At 43.8% G+C, this 19,126-nt stretch overlaps 2 protein-coding genes across 2 annotated transcripts in view; both read right to left on the bottom strand.

Annotated features, from left to right (window-relative positions):
• The window catches only part of LSM7 (LSM7 homolog, U6 small nuclear RNA and mRNA degradation associated), a 528,664-nt gene that overhangs the window by 276,929 nt on the left and 232,609 nt on the right, over nt 1–19,126 (bottom strand). The window lies entirely within an intron of this gene.
• LOC140097992 (interleukin-12 receptor subunit beta-1-like) overlaps nt 13,885–19,126 on the bottom strand; it is a 74,564-nt gene continuing 69,322 nt past the window's right edge. Inside the window, exons 14-15 of the mRNA XM_072126585.1 lie at nt 17,366–17,453; nt 13,885–14,867 (exon numbers count right to left, since the gene is read on the bottom strand). Of these exons, the coding sequence (XP_071982686.1) occupies nt 14,538–14,867; nt 17,366–17,453 (418 nt within the window). The 3' untranslated portion in view covers nt 13,885–14,537. The remainder of the gene's footprint in view (nt 14,868–17,365; nt 17,454–19,126) is intronic.

Genomic DNA, 19,126 nt, shown 5'->3' with positions numbered 1-19,126 from the left:
TTAATTTCTCTATCCTTCTATCTGGAGGATACATCAGCTTCTAGCAGCCAGATCTCTGCTCTAAAGGTTAAGAAACACAAAAAGTTAAGTTCCTCCTTTTCTCATCATCTCCCCCACCTTCTTATGACAAATGTAATAGTGTTATGTTCTTCCCCTAGAGATCACAATTATTCTCCTATAGTGGATATAGTCTTGACCCCACATACCTACAATTCTTGCAGAGCAATGCCCCCCCCCAAGTAGTGAAGGTGCATGTCACCCTGCACCCCCACATTACACCCATGTCACCCTGCACCCCCACATTACACCCATGTCACCCTGCACCCCCACATTACATCCATGTCACCCTGCACCTCCACATTACATCCATGTCACCCTGCACCCCCACATTACACCCATGTCACCCTGCACCCCCACATTACACCCATGTCACCCTGCACCCCCACATTACACCCATGTCACCCTGCACCCCCACATTACACCCATGTCACCCTGCACCCCCACATTACATCCATGTCACCCTGCACCTCCACATTACATCCATGTCACCCTGCACCCCCACATTACACCCATGTCACCCTGCACCCCCACATTACACCCATGTCACCCTGCACCCCCACATTACATCCATGTCACCCTGCACCCCACATTACATCCATGTCAGCCTGCACCCCACATTACATCCATGTCACCCTGCACCCCACATTACATCCATGTCACCCTGCACCCCCACATTACATCCATGTCACCCTGCACCCCCACATTACATCCATGTCACCCTGCACCCCACATTACATCCATGTCAGCCTGCACCCCACATTACATCCATGTCACCCTGCACCCCACATTACATCCATGTCACCCTGCACCCCCACATTACACCCATGTCACCCTGCACCCCCACATTACACCCATGTCACCCTGCACTCCCACATTACACCCATGTCACCCTGCACCCCCACATTACATCCATGTCACCCTGCACCTCCACATTACATCCATGTCACCCTGCACCCCCACATTACACCCATGTCACCCTGCACCCCCACATTACACCCATGTCACCCTGCACCCCCACATTACATCCATGTCACCCTGCACCCCACATTACATCCATGTCAGCCTGCACCCCACATTACATCCATGTCACCCTGAACCCCACATTACATCCATGTCACCCTGCACCCCACATTACATCCATGTCACCCTGCACCCCACATTACATCCATGTCACCCTGCACCCCCACATTACTTCCATGTCACCCTGCACCCCACATTACATCCATGTCACCCTGCACCCCCACATTACATCCATGTCACCCTGCACCCCACATTACATCCATGTCACCCTGCACCCCACATTACATCCATGTCACCCTGCACCCCCACATTACATCCATGTCACCCTGCACCCCCATATTACTTCCATGTCACCCTGCACCCCACATTACATCCATGTCACCCTGCACCCCCACATTACATCCATGTCACCCTGCACCCCACATTACATCCATGTCACCCTGAACCCCCACATTACATCCATGTCACCCTGAACCCCCACATTACATCCATGTCACCCTGCACCCCACATTACATCCATGTCACCCTGCACCCCCACATTACACCCATGTCACCCTGCACCCCACATTACATCCATGTCACCCTGCACCCCACATTACATCCATGTCACCCCGCACCCCACATTACATCCATGTCACCCTGCAACCACACATACATGTCACACTGTACCCCCACATTACATACATCCACATTTCCCCCTTGCACCCCTACATTACACGCAGATTACACTGCACCCCCACATTCCCTCTTGCACCCCTACATTATATGCAGATGACACCCTGCACCCCCACATTCCCCCTTTCACCCCTACATTACATGCAGGTTACACTGCACCCCCACATTTCCCCCTTTCACTCCTACATTACATGCAGGTTACACTGCACCCCCACATTACATGCAGATTACACTGCACCCCCACATCCCCCCTTGCACCCCTTCATTACATGTATATTACACTGCACCATCACATCCCCCCTTGCACCCCTACATTACATGCATATTACACTGCACCCCCACATCCCCCCTTGCATGTAACGTAGGGGGGCAAGGGCGGATGTGGGGGTGCAGTGTAATATGCATGTAATGTAGGGGTGCAAGGGGGGATGTGGGGGTGCAGTGTAATATGCATGTAATGTAGGGGTGCAAGGGGAAATGTGGGGGTGCAGTGTAATATGCATGTAATGAAGGGGTGCAAGGGGGAATGTGGGGGTGCAGTGTAATATGCATGTAATGTAGGGGTGCATTACACTGTCCCCTTTCACCCCTACATTACATGCAGATTACACTGCACCCCCACATCCCCCCTTGCACCCCTACATTACATGTATATTACACTGCACCCCAACATCCCCCCTTGCACCCCTACATTACATGTATATTACACTGCACCCCCACATCCCCCCTTGCACCCCTACATTACATGTATATTACACTGCACCCCAACATCCCCCCTTGCACCCCTACATTACATGTATATTACACTGCACCCCCACATTCCCACTTGCACCCCTATATTACATACAGGTGCAGCATAACTTCACATACCCCAGGGCAGCTCTATCCGAGGACATGCTGAGTAGCTCCTCCCCGTCACATGGTAATGACCTCAAAGGTCCTTTACCATTGTACATTGTACAGTGTGCAGGAGCCTGCGGGGAAAGTGAAGATGCGCCCTGTGCTTGGTCCCCGCAGCCCACCCCTATCACCCGACCACCCCCCGGAACCCCGCCCCCCCCCCCATCCCGCGGGGGGGGGGGGGCCTTCGGTGCCGATTTTTAAATTTTTTTTTTTTTTTATATATTTTAATGAAAGAAAATTTCTCTCCCAGGGGGGCCCACACCAGTATCAGGGCCCACCGGAGGATTCTCCGGTCCTCCGCTGGGCCAGTCCGACACTGCTTGTGTCATCATCCGCAGTGGTTCAGAGGATCCACTACCTCTGAGCCTGACACAACATTCAATTTTTTTGGAATATCAATCTTCCCATGGTACCTACTGTATAATTGCCAATCTGAAGAGAAGAAAATATGAAGTCTTCAAGCAATATCTCTCCACTGTCTTAATCTTCCAATGTTCATGGATATTTACTATATTTCTACCACAGTGGTGAAGTAGGTATAATAGATGTAATAATGCTCTGCCAATAGTGCAATAAATGCCTGGTACTGTTTCAGCTATGCAATAGAGCTGAATCGTCATCGAATGAATGTTTTATTAACAAAATCAAACAATTTTATATTTCACCTGCATTTTGTTTCAATTACTATGAAGAGTTCAAAAGAGTTAACAATTCTCTTAATATCTGTTTGTGATAGTATAAGGGGTGCAGATTTTTAAATGGAGTGATATCTAGGGGTTTCCATTATTACATATTTCAAATTTCATTAAAAATTGTATAGTATAGTATGAGCAATCAGACCCTGCAAGGTTAAAGTACCCCAGAGGGCCTGAAATAATAGTCAAAATAATATAAATTAAAAAATGTAAAAGTTTCAATCACCATTCTTTCCCTAGATCACATATAAAAATAAATAAACAGTTAAAATCATACGCATGTTAGGTATTGTCACCTCCCAAAATGCCCATTCTATCAAAATATAAAAAAGATGAATCCCAACCGTGAACATTGTAACGGAAAACAGCACCCAAATGCCCTAATCACCACTTTTTCGCTATTTTTCCATCCATGAATATTTGAATAAAAAGTTATTGACCAGTCATATAGGTCCCAAATTGATATAAATTAAAACGCCAGTACATACCCAAAACAACGACACCTAACACCCCTAACACCAACAACACCAAAGTGTGAAATAGTTATTGGCCTCAGAATTTGGCAATATGGCAAATATTTTTTTGTACAAAAGTAGTTAAAAATCTACTAAAACCTATGGTAAATAAATTTGGTATCACTGTGATCGTATTGACCCAAATAATAAAGAGGAGGCTTCATTTGAGCACAGAATGAAAGCAGTAAAAACAGTGACCACAGGAAAACGCAGCAAATGGGTTTTTTTCTCAATTTCATCGCACTTGGATTTTTTTCCCCTAGCTTTCCAGTATATTGCATGCAAGATTAAATGGTGCCACTAAAAAGTACAATTTGAATTTTTACTTATTAAATTAAATTATTTTATATTGTTCCCTTATAAATTATGGCTGGACCATTATACAAGATGTTTTACCTCTTGTGTCACCCCCTTCATCCTTATGTCACCCCCCTAGAATGTAAGCTATTGTGAGGAGGGCCCTCTGTAATGTAATATTATATTTGTATAAGTCCCCTATGATTTCTAAAGCCCTATGGAATTTGATGGGGCTATTTAAATAAAGATTATTAATATTATTAATGTAAGATTTAACAGTGTGGGCGGGCACTAGCTGACCAGACACTACCTAATTCCTCTGTGCTATGAGATGCTGTTGATGTTTTCAATGCTACCATTTTGAGGACTGTATTGCCTTTTGATCACTTTTTAGTTGCCACTTTTTCGACTTTGGCCACTATGATCTGCTATGGGGTTAAACGCTGGGAATGACCGTTATCATATTTTGATAGAACAGAGATTTTGGGACACGACGATAGCTAACGTTTATGATTTTTACTGTTGATTTATATTAGTTCTAGGGAAAATATGAATATTTATGGTTTTTTTTTTTTTAACTGCTTTATTGAATAGAATCATGAAATAAATGTACAGCTGCATTATACACAATTATTGGTACACAAAAAGAAAAGGATTGTGACAGTAATTGGAACACTTTCTTCCAGTAGTTGCTCAATCATTCTACCACCCGCCTACCCTACAGCATGTGTGTCTCCATAGCTGTGGTTTATTGTGTTACAGTAGTATCATATGTATACGCCATGTCATAATACAATGCAACCATATGAACATTGCAAAGCAAACAAAACATTACTTGCGGGTGATTCTGGTAACTCTGGATCTGTAGGTGCCGTTAAAGTACCCTTATCTTATGGCCGTTTAGTTAATAAGGTTTGAGCCCCTTGAGTGAGCTCTAGCCTGAGTGCCCCTGATCTATTCCCCAGGGTCCGGGGTGTAGCGGGCCCTCACCTTTCGCTTCATGCCCAAGTCAGCGATGGATAGACATTGTCAACCTGCAGATTGTTCTTCTGCAAGTATTGCCCTGAGTCTATGAGGAGAATAGTGTGTCTCACCCGAGTCACACCAAGTACCCCAGATTTGGGCGAATTTATCTGGACAATTCCTGTGTTTGTATAAAACTGCCTCATAGGGAAGCATTTGATTGATTTGTGCTTTCCACATTCGTGTTGTCGGCGTGTTGGGGTCATACCACCGGAGCGCTATGCATTTTCTTGCTATGAATAATGTTTCCCGTAGGAAAATGCGGTGATAATGTGTCCAGTCTTCTTCTGATAAGACCCCTAAGAGGCACACCTCAGGTACACATGGGACCGTCAGGGTAATAAGTCTAGTGAGAAAATCTGTAACATGTTTCCAAAATCTTGCTATTGGGGTACATTCCCATATCATATGCATGAAGTCGGCTTCCAAGGAGCCACATCTAGGACAGGCAGTGGAATGTACCCGGCCCATTTTCTGCATGCGGACCGGAGTGAGGTATGCCTGATGGAAAATATATAATTGTGTCATACGGTTATTTATGGACGGGGACACTTTGGTGTGAGAAGATAATAATTCGGAGTCAATCTCCTCCGAGGACGATTGCATGAGTTGTTTCCATCTGTGCAAAGTGCGTGGTGGGCAATGCTCCGCCTTTTGCGTAATCAGATGGGTGTATAGAGCCGACACCAAACCCCGTGGACCCTGAGTTCTATATATACCTATGAGTGGATATTTAGATATCTGTGGTGGACCGTGTGGAAATTGTGATTCTAGGGCGTGCCGGAGTTGAAGGTACCTGTAGAACCTTCTCTGGTCCAGTTCAAATTTTGTTTTCAAGTCTGAGAAAGAAGCCAGCACCCCATCAGTGTATAAGTCTGCTAAAGTTTGTATTCCTGCTTGTTTCCACCCCTCTGTGTCTTCCAGAGATGTTAAATGTGATAGCGCAGAGTTCCCCCATAAAACCATTTCGGCTATGGTGTCATTAAAGTGTGTAAGTTGCCTTGCCCTTTTCCAGACTTGTGTGGCTAGCCTGTGGATGGGTAGTAGGGAAGTTTGTAATCTGGGAGTACCCTCCAATATAGACCAGAAGGAAGTGAGCCCTAAATAATGACTTAAGTGGTGTTCTGAATTGGGCAACGAGCCTGGGATTACCCAATGATATAGATATTGCAGTTGACCTGCTAAATAATAAAGATAAAAGTCAGGGAGCGACATACCGGCCATCTCTTTAGGCCTTTGCAGTGTTTGTAAACTGAGTTTTGATCTGGAGTTCCCCCATATGAATTTGGCGGTGTTGGAGTGTAGTTCAGAGAAAAACCTCTTTGGAACTGGCACCGCAGCGTGCTGTAGGATATACAAACATTTTGGTAATATGATCATTTTCACTAAGTTTATGCGGCCAGCTACTGAGAGGGGTAAGGACTTCCACGCATTGTACTTCATTCTAATGAATGCCAGTAAGGGGTCAGTAATATGCCGGAGGGTGTGTTGGTGAATTTTAGTAACTATTATTCCTAGATATTTAAACTGGTTAACTACTTTGAGTCCTGATAGGGTTTCAGGTCCTCTCCAGGGGGAGGCACCCAGGGGCATGTACACTGATTTGGACCAGTTTATCTGTAGGCCGGAGTAGGAGCCAAAGGTGTTAATGATGTCCATTGCTCTAGGGAGCGAGGCTGTTGGGTTAGAAAGGAAGAGAACCATATCATCAGCGTAAAGGCCGACTCTATCTTCCCTGCTGCCTATTGTAATCCCTGTGTATTCCGGGTCTCTTCTTACATTGATAGCTAAAGCCTCCATCGCAAGAGCGAAGAGTAGAGGGGATAGCGGACAACCTTGGCGAGTCCCCCTATGCAGATAGAATTCTGGGGTGAGGGAGCCGTTCAGTAGTAGTTTACTCTTTGGCGTTTTATATAGGATGGAAATCCATTTGCGAAAATTTGGGCCAAAATTAAATCGATTTAGACACTCCATTAGGAATGGCCATTCTACAGAATCGAACGCTTTAGCTGTGTCTAATGATGCTAGTGCCCAGTCCTCTCCACATCTTTGCCCAATCTGAGCAATTACCTGCACCCTCCTTATATTGTCTGTAGTGGACCGTCCGGGCATGAAGCCAGACTGATCATGATGGATAAGTGATGATATGACCTTATTCAATCTGGTCGCCAGGACCCGGGTGAGAATCTTGTAATCTGTGTTGAGTAATGCTATTGGTCTATACGACCCGCATTCTAAAGGGTCTTTGTCTGGTTTCAGTAATACTACCACAGTGGCCTCCGAAAGGGAGTCTGGTAGTTTCCCTGCCCTAAAGGATTCAGTATACATTTCTAGCAGTTTAGGATACAACAGCTCTTTGTACTTGCTGTACACTTCTTTTGGTAGGCCATCGGGACCTGGGGATTTATTGTTGTTTAGGCCGTCTACTGCCTCCTCCAATTCCTCTAGTGTAATGGGGCCCTCGAGACTTTGAGCCTGTTCGCTGGTTAGTTTAGGGAAGAGGGTACCTTCCAGGTAACTTTCTATTTCTCCCGGGGTCCTGTTCAGGGAAGATGCATATAGGTCAGAATAGAATTGGGTAAATCTGGATGCTATGTCAGTCTGGTTCTGCAATACTATTCCTGCCTCTGACCTGATTTGTAGAATGGGAGGGGAAGACGAGTTCTGCTTAGCTACATGGGCCAGGAGTTTGGCTGACTGGTTCCCATATTCAAATGCAGTCTGCTTATAATAGAATAATTTGGTGTTGGCTCTACTTGTTAATGCATTTATGTACAGACGCCCAGTATGTAACCACAGATCCCTGTTCTCATCTGAGGGGTGTGCAATGTAATTCTGCTCCAGTGATAGGCATTCTGCAGCTAGATCTGATACTTTGCGGACAGCCTCCCTTTTTATGTATTTAATAGAGGATTGCAGGCATCCCCATAGAAACACCTTCAGAGCTTCCCATTGCATTTCCCCAGACCCAGCCCCCTGGTGAGCTTCCAGGAAAGACTGCAGCTGTGCCGGTGTATTGTCATGTGGCCCAATTAGCCCTAACCAGAAGGCATGTATCCGGAGTTTATGGGCCGCTGAATGGTTTGTGCCATGGATGACACATAGCATAGGGGAGTGATCTGATGTCCCCCTGGGCAAGTATCTAATATCCTTTATACGAGTGGACAGTGCTGCCGTCCCTACAATGTAGTCTATGCGTGATAGGGAGTTGTAGGTTGCGCTGTGACACGAATATACTAGGTCTGTTGGGTGTAAGTGTCTCCAAAGGTCAACCCATCCCATTTCTTTAAGGAAGGGGTCTAAGATATTTGATGCAGGTGGTGGTGGTTGATTCTGCTGTGTGCGGTGCTTGTCTTGAGAGGGATGTAGTAACATATTAAAGTCCCCCATGCAAATAGATGTTGCGTGGGGGTATGATGCAGCGAATAAGGCCGCTTTTTGTAGAATGCCTCTAGAGGCCGGAGGTGGGTTATATATGCACAGGACATTATAAGGTGCGCCTTCAATGCGCGCATGAACAAATATATATCGGCCCTCGTCGTCTGCCTGAGAGGATAGAGTTTCCCATCGGAGGGATCTGTGTATTAGAAGGGATACCCCTCTGGAAGCAGTCGTATAGCAGGAATGCTGTGCCCATTGTACCCATGGTTTATTTAGTATGTGAGTCCTATTCTTCTCCAGGTGGATCTCCTGGAGACCTATTATGTGGGGGTTTTGGATCCTAATCTGGTCAAACACCATCAGTCTCTTTCTAGGCGTGCCTAAGCCCCGGACATTCCAAGAGCAAATTCTGAGTTCACTCATATTCCTATGTAATTTAGTGGTGGAACAGGATTGCCCAATAGATATGTATGTGAGGCACCCTGAGGTGATAAGTGAGCGGTCTGTTTAGAAGTCATCGTGTTGCGGCCCTGCAGATCCAATGAATACACCCTACCATTAAATTGAAACATTTAACCTACAACAGACAGTAACTTGTGGAAATAAAGAACAACTGTCTTAGCGCCGGCGGCTATAAAGCCGTGGTGCTGTGTGGTCTAACCAAGTGGCTAGTGCCTTGGGGACACCCTCACCAATGAGTGGAACTAGTTGGTGATGGGTATATGCCCCTCCGTCCCTCTACCTTGTAGTCCATAGTATTATGGGAGTCATCCCACCTCTGCATGTTAATTTTGAAACCGCTCTCTACAGCCTGTGAAACATTTACGAAACATATAACTGGAAGTGCACAAAGTGATGTGTAATAGTGCAGGCCTAAGACCAAACTATAGTTAGACCTGTCCTGTAGTCTGTAATTTCTTCACTTTGCCATTTAACGGGGTGGTGATCCTCTCTTCTGCCGAAGCCACTGCTCTGCCTCTCCCGGGGATGTGAAGAACACAGCTCGGTCTCCGTCCGCCACTCGCAGTCTTGCGGGGTAGATCATGGAGTAGGGAATATGTTTGTCTCGTAGTTTGCGCTTCACCTCCGCGAAGGTAGCTCTCCGCTTTTGTAATTCCATGGAGAAGTCTGGGAAGATGGAGACTTTGGTGTTGTCCACTCTAATTTCTTGAAGGCGCCGGGCTAACTGCAGGATCCTATCCCGGTCTCTGCTATTCAGGAATCGTGCCAGGAAGGGGCGAGGTGGAGATCCGGGTTTCGGGGGGCCCGCAGGCACCCTGTGTGCTCTTTCTACAGAGAATGTAGAGGAAAACTCTGCATCGGGGAACAAATTTTTCATCCATCTCTCCACGAACATCTCTGGAGAGCGACCCTCTGCTCTCTCCGGGAGCCCAATTACTCTTATGTTGTTACGCCTCAGTCTATTTTCTAGGTCGTCTGCCTTTTGTTTCATCAGGTCCGAGGCTGTAGTGAGACCTGTAATGGCGTTGGAGAAAGGTGCTGTGCGATCCTCCACCTGGGAGATCCGCTCTTCTGCATGCTGTACTCTCTCTCGTAGGCTTTGCATATCTTGCCTGAGCAGGCTGACATCCATCCGCACTTCGTCTAACTTTCCCGTAAGGGAACTCTTGCAGGCATCGATAGCAGAAAGGACCTGGTCAGTCACTTGTTTCAAAGTAATCTCCTCCGTCAATTCCTCTGTGTCAGAGGAGGCATTAGAATTTTTAGTTGTTCTCTTCAGGCCACCACGTGGGGGCAGGGGCGACTTTGGGGGTTCTGTCATTTCAGTCCTGGCAAATTCTTTCAGTCTCTCCGCTGCACTGGTTTTGGGAGGACTCATGATGGGTGTTGCCTCTCTTGGCCCCCGGAGCTTGCAATGGCCCCTATGTTTAATTGAAAAATAAAGCAAGGATCGGATTGTCCTTTATTGTGAAGAGCTTTGATATGACTTCAGAGGAAAGTGGTTAATTGGGGATCCAAAGGTTAAAACTTATTCTATGACAGAAGGCTGTTCTTGCAGGATATAGCAGAACACATCATTCAGGAGCCTTTAGAGTGTGAAAGGGTGCAATTCTGCAATGTGACCACTAGATGGCGGTGTAGGATAAGAAATAATCGTGCTCTGTAGCTCCCGGAGCTCCGCAAGAATGCCGACTCACACAGGAGGCTGCGAGGTGTGTGGGGATTATGGCACCGCTTCACCAACCGTTCCAGCACTTTAGGGGTTATGTTCTTCTGTCCCTGGGGTGCTGCCCTGCTCCCCTTCACTGTCCCCCGGCCCCCTGTTATATATTTCTCTGGATGGAGGTGCCGGCTTGCATGCGGGAGGTGCGGTTATCTATTCTCCCTGACTCCCACCTGTGAAGCACATGTAGCGGTGCAGGTGCTGTTAATCACTCTGCTAACGGTTGTCCTCCTCACTCCTCTGATGGACCCTCCAGGTGGATGTCGGGAGGCTTCGGCTGCGCTCCGTGCAGCTGCTATATTATGTGCAGTGTCTGCACCTGCTGCTCCTCACCTCGTGGCGCGGTACCCGGGTGTAAGTCTGATCCAGACTTTTTGGCTCCAAAAGGTGTCCCTGGTGCACAGGGGACCACCTCTCCCACCAGTTGTGGCTGGAAAGGTAGGATGACCAGGATGGGTTCAGGATGGTGAGGGATCGGTGTGGAGCTCACTTAGATGCGTCTGGCCATGTTGGCTGCTAGCCACGCCCCCCCCATATTTATGGTTTTTTAATTTAATTTTTAAACTTTTTTTACTATTTTTTTTTAACCCCCTAGGGTACTTTAACCCTAGGTTGTCTGATTGATCCTACCATATACTGCCAAAATACAGTATAACAGTATATGGGTATTGCTCCTGCAACCCATATCGGGGGCTGCAGGCTCACCCATGCTCCCCTCTCCCTGCTGGCGCATTCCCGACTCCTAGGGCGCACGCGCGCCGGCTTCAAAAGCTTTAAAGGGCCAGCTCGCCGCTAATTGGCACTGGCCATTTTCAGAGAATCTATTTAAACCTGCCTCTTTCTACAAAGCCTGCCAGATCTTTGTGACTCGTGCCCTACAGAAAGCTGTGGTTGATGCCTTGCGCTGTTATTGAGATTTTCCGTTGTGACCCCGGTTCCGTTCCTGACAACGCTCCTCCGCCGCCTGCCCTGACCTATTGCTATGTTCCTGTAGAACAACCTGGTTGTACTACGCCGCAGCAAGGCAAGTCCAACCTGCTTTGCGGCAGGCTCTGGTGAAAACCGAGTACCACTTAGACTCTGGTCCCAGATGTTGGCTTGTGTCATTGTCCACGGTGGTTCAGAGGATCCACTACCTCTGAGCCTGACAATGTGTTGAAATGAGAAAGTCTTTGTATGATCCGAGGCTCTCATAGTAACAGATCACCACTCCCTGCTGATGTCAAGGGGAGGGATGATTTAAGCCAACATGGTGGCGCCCATGCTCAGCAGCTGCCAATAGAAGGGTTTTCACAGATAGCACTGATTGTAGATGTCCTGCAATGGTCCACTGTCCACATCTTTATCCTCCAACACAAGTTGTTGGGCATCTGGGAGCTGTAATTTGGACAGGGGCAGATGGATGGCCTATGGAAGTAGCTCCATGACCTATGGCTGAGACATCCTTACTGTTTAGAGTGTGGATGAGTTGAAGGGCTTTGCACAAAAGAGGTGGAGTGTCTTGAAGACAATCCGATGGAACTTGAGTCACTCTTTGCGATGTAATTGACCAATGCCTTAACTCCATCTGGCCTCTCCATTTTTGAATACATATGCAGTACTTAACACTGCCTTGAAAAGGACAATTATTTGAAATTTCAAGCTGCTCCTCACTTTTATTCTAGCTGCCCACAAACAGTGCTGGTTGGGTCTACTCATCAATACCCATAACATCTTCTATCGCAGTGACATGAACCAGCATTATTCTTTCATTAATATTGTATTTTTTAATTACTTTTCTTATTTTATGTTTTGTTATTATTTCAAGTACTTTCCTTTCAAGTACGACTGCGCTGTTATTCCCACTATTCTGTGACAACACTACTTTTCTGATGCCTGTTTTTGTGTGTGCTATTTTGTGATGCAAATATTCAAGTGCTCCAGTCGTTGACCATAGTACTTTTCTGATGTACGTAAGATATACGTGACAATAGATATATTGAAGATTTGAAATGGCTAGATAGATAGACAGAAGACTTGAAATAGAAAGACTAAAAGATAGAAAAGTGAAAAATAGCAGCAGATCAGAAAATTTGGGGGAGTTCCAGTGACCATCATTGCGACCACGCCCCCCCTTGTTACATCTATTTATTCTTTTCTGTACACTTACCGTACCTTTTCTTTCATTTATCCAGCAATGTCTGCTTATATCGGGATTCTCCCATTGTTTACTTGATTTCCCCAGATACAGTACTGTTTGCCACACGTTAATACCCAGGCTTTTTTTCAATTTTTTTCACCAATGCCTTCTACAAGCTAAACATTTTTTATTTTATGGTTACCATAGCTGTATGGGATCTTGTTTTTTTTCAAGATGAAATCAAGTTTTGTATAGCTTATTGGGTTTCATATGTCCTATTGAACTTTTATTAGACCTTTTATGTGCAGTATATCAGAAAAAAAATGCTAATCTGACATAGTTTTTTTCTAATAACATTTTTCTGCATTTATTTTGGAACCTAAACAGGAAAACTCTTTATTGGGTCCATAAAACACAATGGGGGATATTTATCAGGACCTCTGCGCACCACCAGTGGCGCAGAGGCCCTGAAATAATCGCAAATGCTAGCTTATTGCTAGCTTTTGCGATTATTTTCCCCAATCCGCCACCTTCACGCCAGTGGGCCGGCACGGGGCGTTACTGTCCCCGCGCCTGCGCACTCGCTGCTGCCGGCGACTTTTCATACGTGAAAAGTCGCCGGCTGCGGGTTTTTTTACGCCAGGCCCTACCTCTTGATGTATCGGGCTGCGAATTTGCAGCAGCGAGGCGATCATACGCTGGCACACGAGCGCCAGCGTATGATAAATATCCCCCATTGATAAAAAAATTTTGTAGGCTTTTGATAAATTATGTTTTTTTCTTATTTTTTCCATAAAGACCTGCAGTTTCTATTTGTTCACATATAATTATTAGAGTGATCGACAATTTAATGTCAAATTAGGCATTGTTTTTTCCTTTGTTTTTAAAATTTTTATTGGTCATACAGGATAAATGCTAGTCTGAATTGGTACAGATGTGGAAGTACAGAATATATCAAATTTGAAGGTTTTATTTTTAAACAATTTGTTTTTTACATACCCTTTTTTGGGGGGGGGGGAACTGACAGGACATCACTTGATCTCTTTTATAATGTACTGCAAAACTTGTATTGCAGTGGATTATCCTTTCAGTTTACTGACATTAAATTCCATCTACAGAGCTGTAGGAGGGCTTATTTTCTGCCTAAAAATTGTTCTTCCTAGTTCCAGTATTTCATATTTCATGCTTGTTACTGGGAAGCTGAAAAAAAATTTCAATGCGATGAAATTGTAGGATACAGTTTTTAAGGTGTACACTTTAACTCAACTTTATTATTTGGGTCAGTATGATCGCAGGGATACCAACTTTTTATAGGTTTTATTAAGCTTTGGTAGATTTAAAAAAAATCTTTTGTATAAAAAAATATTTTCTTTATTTTGCCCTATTCTGATGGGAATAACTTTCCATAGTTCAGTGTACAGGCTTTGTAAGGCTTTGACATTTTCATGGCTACCATTTTTAGGGACTGTATAACCACTTGATTACTTATTATTCATTTTTTATGTGTTGCAAAATTGTGAAAAAGAGGAGTTTTGAGGTTAACCACTAGGAAAAAAAAGTGTTTTTATATGTTGATTAAGCAGGAATTTTGGGACATGGCTATGCCTAACATATTTATGATTTTTAAAAAGAAAGATGGGTTGTGGTATAAGTCCTTTAACTAACTAATCATCTTCTCTTGAGCTTTCTGAGTGTTGAGGTAAATCGGTCTCCTTTTGCTCAAAGAAATGAGTTTCAGTGTCCTTGTCTTTTATAGGAGTCATGGGAGTTACTTGCTTTCTGTATTCAAACTGTAGGTCTATCTCCACTTCTGGATCAACTTCTGTCATTACAAGTTCATTTTCTATGAGCTCTGTGGTTTTGACTAACTGTTCCATCTCAGATTCCTTCACAGCTCTATCAATATCGTCGTTCTTCATAAATGTCTCTATTATCAGTAGCTCTGTATTTTTTTCTTCAATGCTGGAATGTGCAAGGTGTTGTCGCCTGCAAATCTATGACAACATGAATAAAGCTATATTAGTGACATATAGGTGACAGTATTATTATTAATCTTATAAAAATTTGTGAACATGGAACAATTGTCTGTGACTACCATTATTAAGCTTACTCTCAGTAGGGTACTGGGGAACTAAAGGCAACTCACAAAAGGTACACAAGTCAGCTTTCTTCTAGTTGTTAGGAAATTGGAGGAGATTTATCAATCCACTAATGCCCCTTTCTTTCTTCCGAATATATCAAGATGCTTTACTTAGAGTCGGTATAGAGAGGCCAAGAGCAGAAGGCGCACGACAAGACAGGATAATGGTTCCAAATAGGTTTTCCTTTTTATTGAATCGTCAAGGGTACACAGAGGATACACAACGCGTTTTGGGGAACTGTGGTCTCCTTTTTCAAGTGGATAAAAAATCTGTGGGTTGGCGAAGTACAAAAGGGTATATGTATATATATATATAAATTATGTACAAAAATAAGTTTGGTATATAGGAGAAAATACATAAATACATAAATAGAGAATAGATCTATTATATAAAAGAATAATTACATATATATACACACAATACACAACATTTATGACAAAGGTATCACTTATCTATATATATTGGTAAAAACAATTAATAATTAATAATTAATTTTTAACTAAGGGGTTAATCGGTATCCCTGATTATATCTCCATATGATTATATCACAAATTTATTTATTCATTCATCCATTTGGTTACCGTATATGCCGGCGTATAAGACGACTGGGCGTATAAGACGACCCCCAACTTCTGCCCTAAAAATATAGAATTTGGTATATACTCACTGTATAAGACTACCCCTCTCCCAAATGAAAAAAAGTCTGCTTAAAACTTTGCAAAACAAACAAGAGAGCAAGTGCCTGGTGATCATAACTGTAAGCTGCGATATTAATGAAGATCTGACATGCTTCTGTAAGTGCCGTCTGTGACCCCCAGCTCTGTGACGCCGACCGCTGTGACAGGGCGGCTGCATTAGCATACAGCGCGCCGCCCCGTCAGCGCGTACTAAGCCTCTTCTAATGACTGTGAGAGGGGGACTGCCGCGCATGCGCGGCGGTCCCAGGAAGCGGCTCTCTGCGCGCTGACGGGGAAAAAAAACACCGCACACAGTGCGGCCCCCGTATATCCGGCGTATAAGACGACCCCCCACTGTAGCCATTATTTTAAGGGGTTAAAAAGTAGTCTTATACGCCAGTATATACAGTATATTATACATTCATTTATTTATTTTTAACCAAGGGGCTAATTGGTAAAAATTTCCATATTTTATTAATTGTTTTTACCAATATATATAGATACGTGATACCTTTGTCATATATGTCGTGTATTGTGTGTATATATATGTAATTATTCTTTTATATAATAGATCTATTCTCTATTTATGTATTTATGTATTTTCTCCTATATACCAAACTTATTTTTGTACATAATTTATATATATATATATATATATATATATATATATATAGGAAAAAGAAGATGGCAGCACTCCAAAATTCGTGAAGAAAAAACGTACCGGTTTATTCAAACATGTGCCAAAAAGCTACGTTTCGGCTCCTATGGCTCAAGCTTGAGGAAGGCTCCAGGCCATAGGAGCCGAAACATAGCTTTTTGGCACATGTTTGAATAAACCGGTACGTTTTTTCTTCACGAATTTTGGAGTGCTGCCATCTTCTTTTTCCTGCAATTGAGAGGGACCCGTGGTCATCGTCCTGGGAAGTGCACCCAACCTATATTCTCTATACTGAGTGCTGCTACAACATTTTTTGTTTTTTATATATATATATATATATATATATATATATATACATATACCCTTTTGTACTTCGCCAACCCACAGATTTTTTATCCACTTGAAAAAGGGGACCACAGTTCCCCGAAACGCGTTGTGTATCCTCTGTGTACCCTTGACAATTCAATAAAAAGGAAAACCTATTTGGAACCATTATCCTGTCTTGTCGTGCGCCTTCTGCTCTTGGCCTCTCTATACCGACTCTATTACTCCAGCCGAACTAGCACCTCGTGTCTGGATACCCCAATTAGGCTGGCTGCACCTCGACCCCAATTAAGACCCTATATGCCAATACGAGAGTTGTGCCTTATGTTTAAGCACAACTAAACCAGGTAAGCGACTGTCTAACCACGTTTGATACCCTGAATCAACGTCATCACCCTATGAGCGCTGTTGTGTCCCTTGTTTGCTATCTTCCTAAGATGCTTTACTTGCTTGATATATTTGGTGTTGGTGGCCATACATCTGGAAAATTTGATGCCCGGTTCTGCCTGACGTAGAATTACCTGCAATCTGGAACAGGCACAAGCTATAGCTACTGCACATGGCCTGGCACAGCCCACTGCATGCCCTCCCTGCCCACTTGCTGTGTAGGTGGCTTAAGGGGGGGGGGTCAGAATAAGAAGCAATAAGATAGCCCAAAAATAACTCTTTTCACATTTGAATGGGAGACATACATCTTTATTATCACTAGAAGCAAATGTTGCCGCATTACTGTTGCTGGGGTTCGGGAGGTCTTGGCATATGCATTGTGTTACTTTGAACCTGAAATATAGTAAAAATTATTGCTTGTAACAAACTATTTACTATAGTGTGAGTTATTTTACTGGCGTTTTATTAAAAAATACATATTTTATATGGTAAATAAAATTTAGTTGCTACTTTTGTGCTGCAAATGCCAATGTATCTGTACCCACAGCACATGCCTAAGAGCGATGTCCATAAGAAAAGTGAGATTTAAAGGAGACCTGTTGTCAGTAAGGTCATTTTTACATGATTACAGGCTCTAATATCCTCTGCCATGATGAGTTTAAGAATGCCTCTGTCAACATTCTGAATACTTTCACTGCCTTATAAAAGTTTATTTTACAGTGTCCACTGAACCATGAAGGGGAGATGGGGGTAGCTCCTATGACCCGAGTCCTTCCCTTCACCTCACTCATGCATCCTCCCATTCACCTCACACATCCCCCTCTCTGTTTCTAACTTCCCGCTGCTGTCATAGGCAGGGGGTGTGAGAAGAGGAGAGTCAGTAGCTGGACACTGCTGGCAGGGAGCCAGTTAATGTGAAATAAAAGTTTATAAAGCAATGTAAGCCTTCCAAATGCCAATAAAGCCAATTTTAAACATGACAGGGGTTATTGGAACCTGTTATCATGTAAAAATAACTTTCTTGATGACAGTTTCCTTTTAAGCCACTTAATGACATTATATTTCCACTTTTCAGAAGCCATGGCAATATCATTTAGGGTAATCCCTTTAACACAATATTATTATGAGTTAGATTAAATAAATATAATAAAACAGTAAATTAGGAGACCTTTTACAGTGCCATAGTATATCAATAAATAAATAAAATATAAATAATAAATAAAAGTTAGTCCATCAATTCCAACCTATTATTAAAACGCTTATACTTTGTTGATCCAGAAGAAGGCAAAAACCCTGCAAGGCTGAGGTCAATTGGCCCATATTTGGGAAAACTTTCTTCCCTAACTCTAATATGATGGTCAGCTCCCTGAATCAACAGGAACCACTTACAAAAAAAGTATCCTCATGCAAGGTGGTATTATTGCTCTCCAGAAACGCACCCAGGCCTTGCTTGAACATTTTCAAATTATCACCCATTAAAACATCTGCTGACAGAGAGTTCCATAGTCTCACTGCTCTTTCAGTAAAGAATCTCTATCTATGGCAATGGTAGAATCACCTCTCCTCTAGGCATAGAGGATATCCCCTTGTCCTGTACACAGGTCTAGGTATAAAAAGATCTTTGGAGAGATCCTTGTACTGTCCGTTCAGGTATTTGTACAATGTAATAAGGTCTCCCCTCAGTCGTCTTTTTTCTAAGCTGAATAACCATGAGTTTAGTAATCTATCATTGTATTCTAGTCCCCCCATTCCCTTCTAGTTCTACCATGTCCTTTTTATACACTGTTGCCTAAAACTGTATACAATATTCCATGTGTGCTCTGACCAGGGATTTTTATACGGGTAAAACTATGGGGGTCATTTACTAAGGGCCCGATTCGCGTTTTCCCGACGTGTTACCCGAATATTTCCGATTTGCGCCGATTAAACCTGATCGGATTGTGGCACATCGGCGCCGGCATGCGCGCGACGGAAATGGGGGGGGGGGGCGTGGCCGAACGGAAACCCGACGTATTCTGAAAAACCGCCGCATTTTAAAACCGAAAATGTGTCGCTTGGGACGCGCT

The sequence above is a fragment of the Engystomops pustulosus genome, chromosome 1 (assembly GCF_040894005.1).
Source record: "Engystomops pustulosus chromosome 1, aEngPut4.maternal, whole genome shotgun sequence".
Taxonomy (NCBI): domain Eukaryota; kingdom Metazoa; phylum Chordata; class Amphibia; order Anura; family Leptodactylidae; genus Engystomops; species Engystomops pustulosus.
Note: the sequence above shows the minus strand (reverse complement) of the source record. Positions and strands in the feature narration are given on the sequence as shown.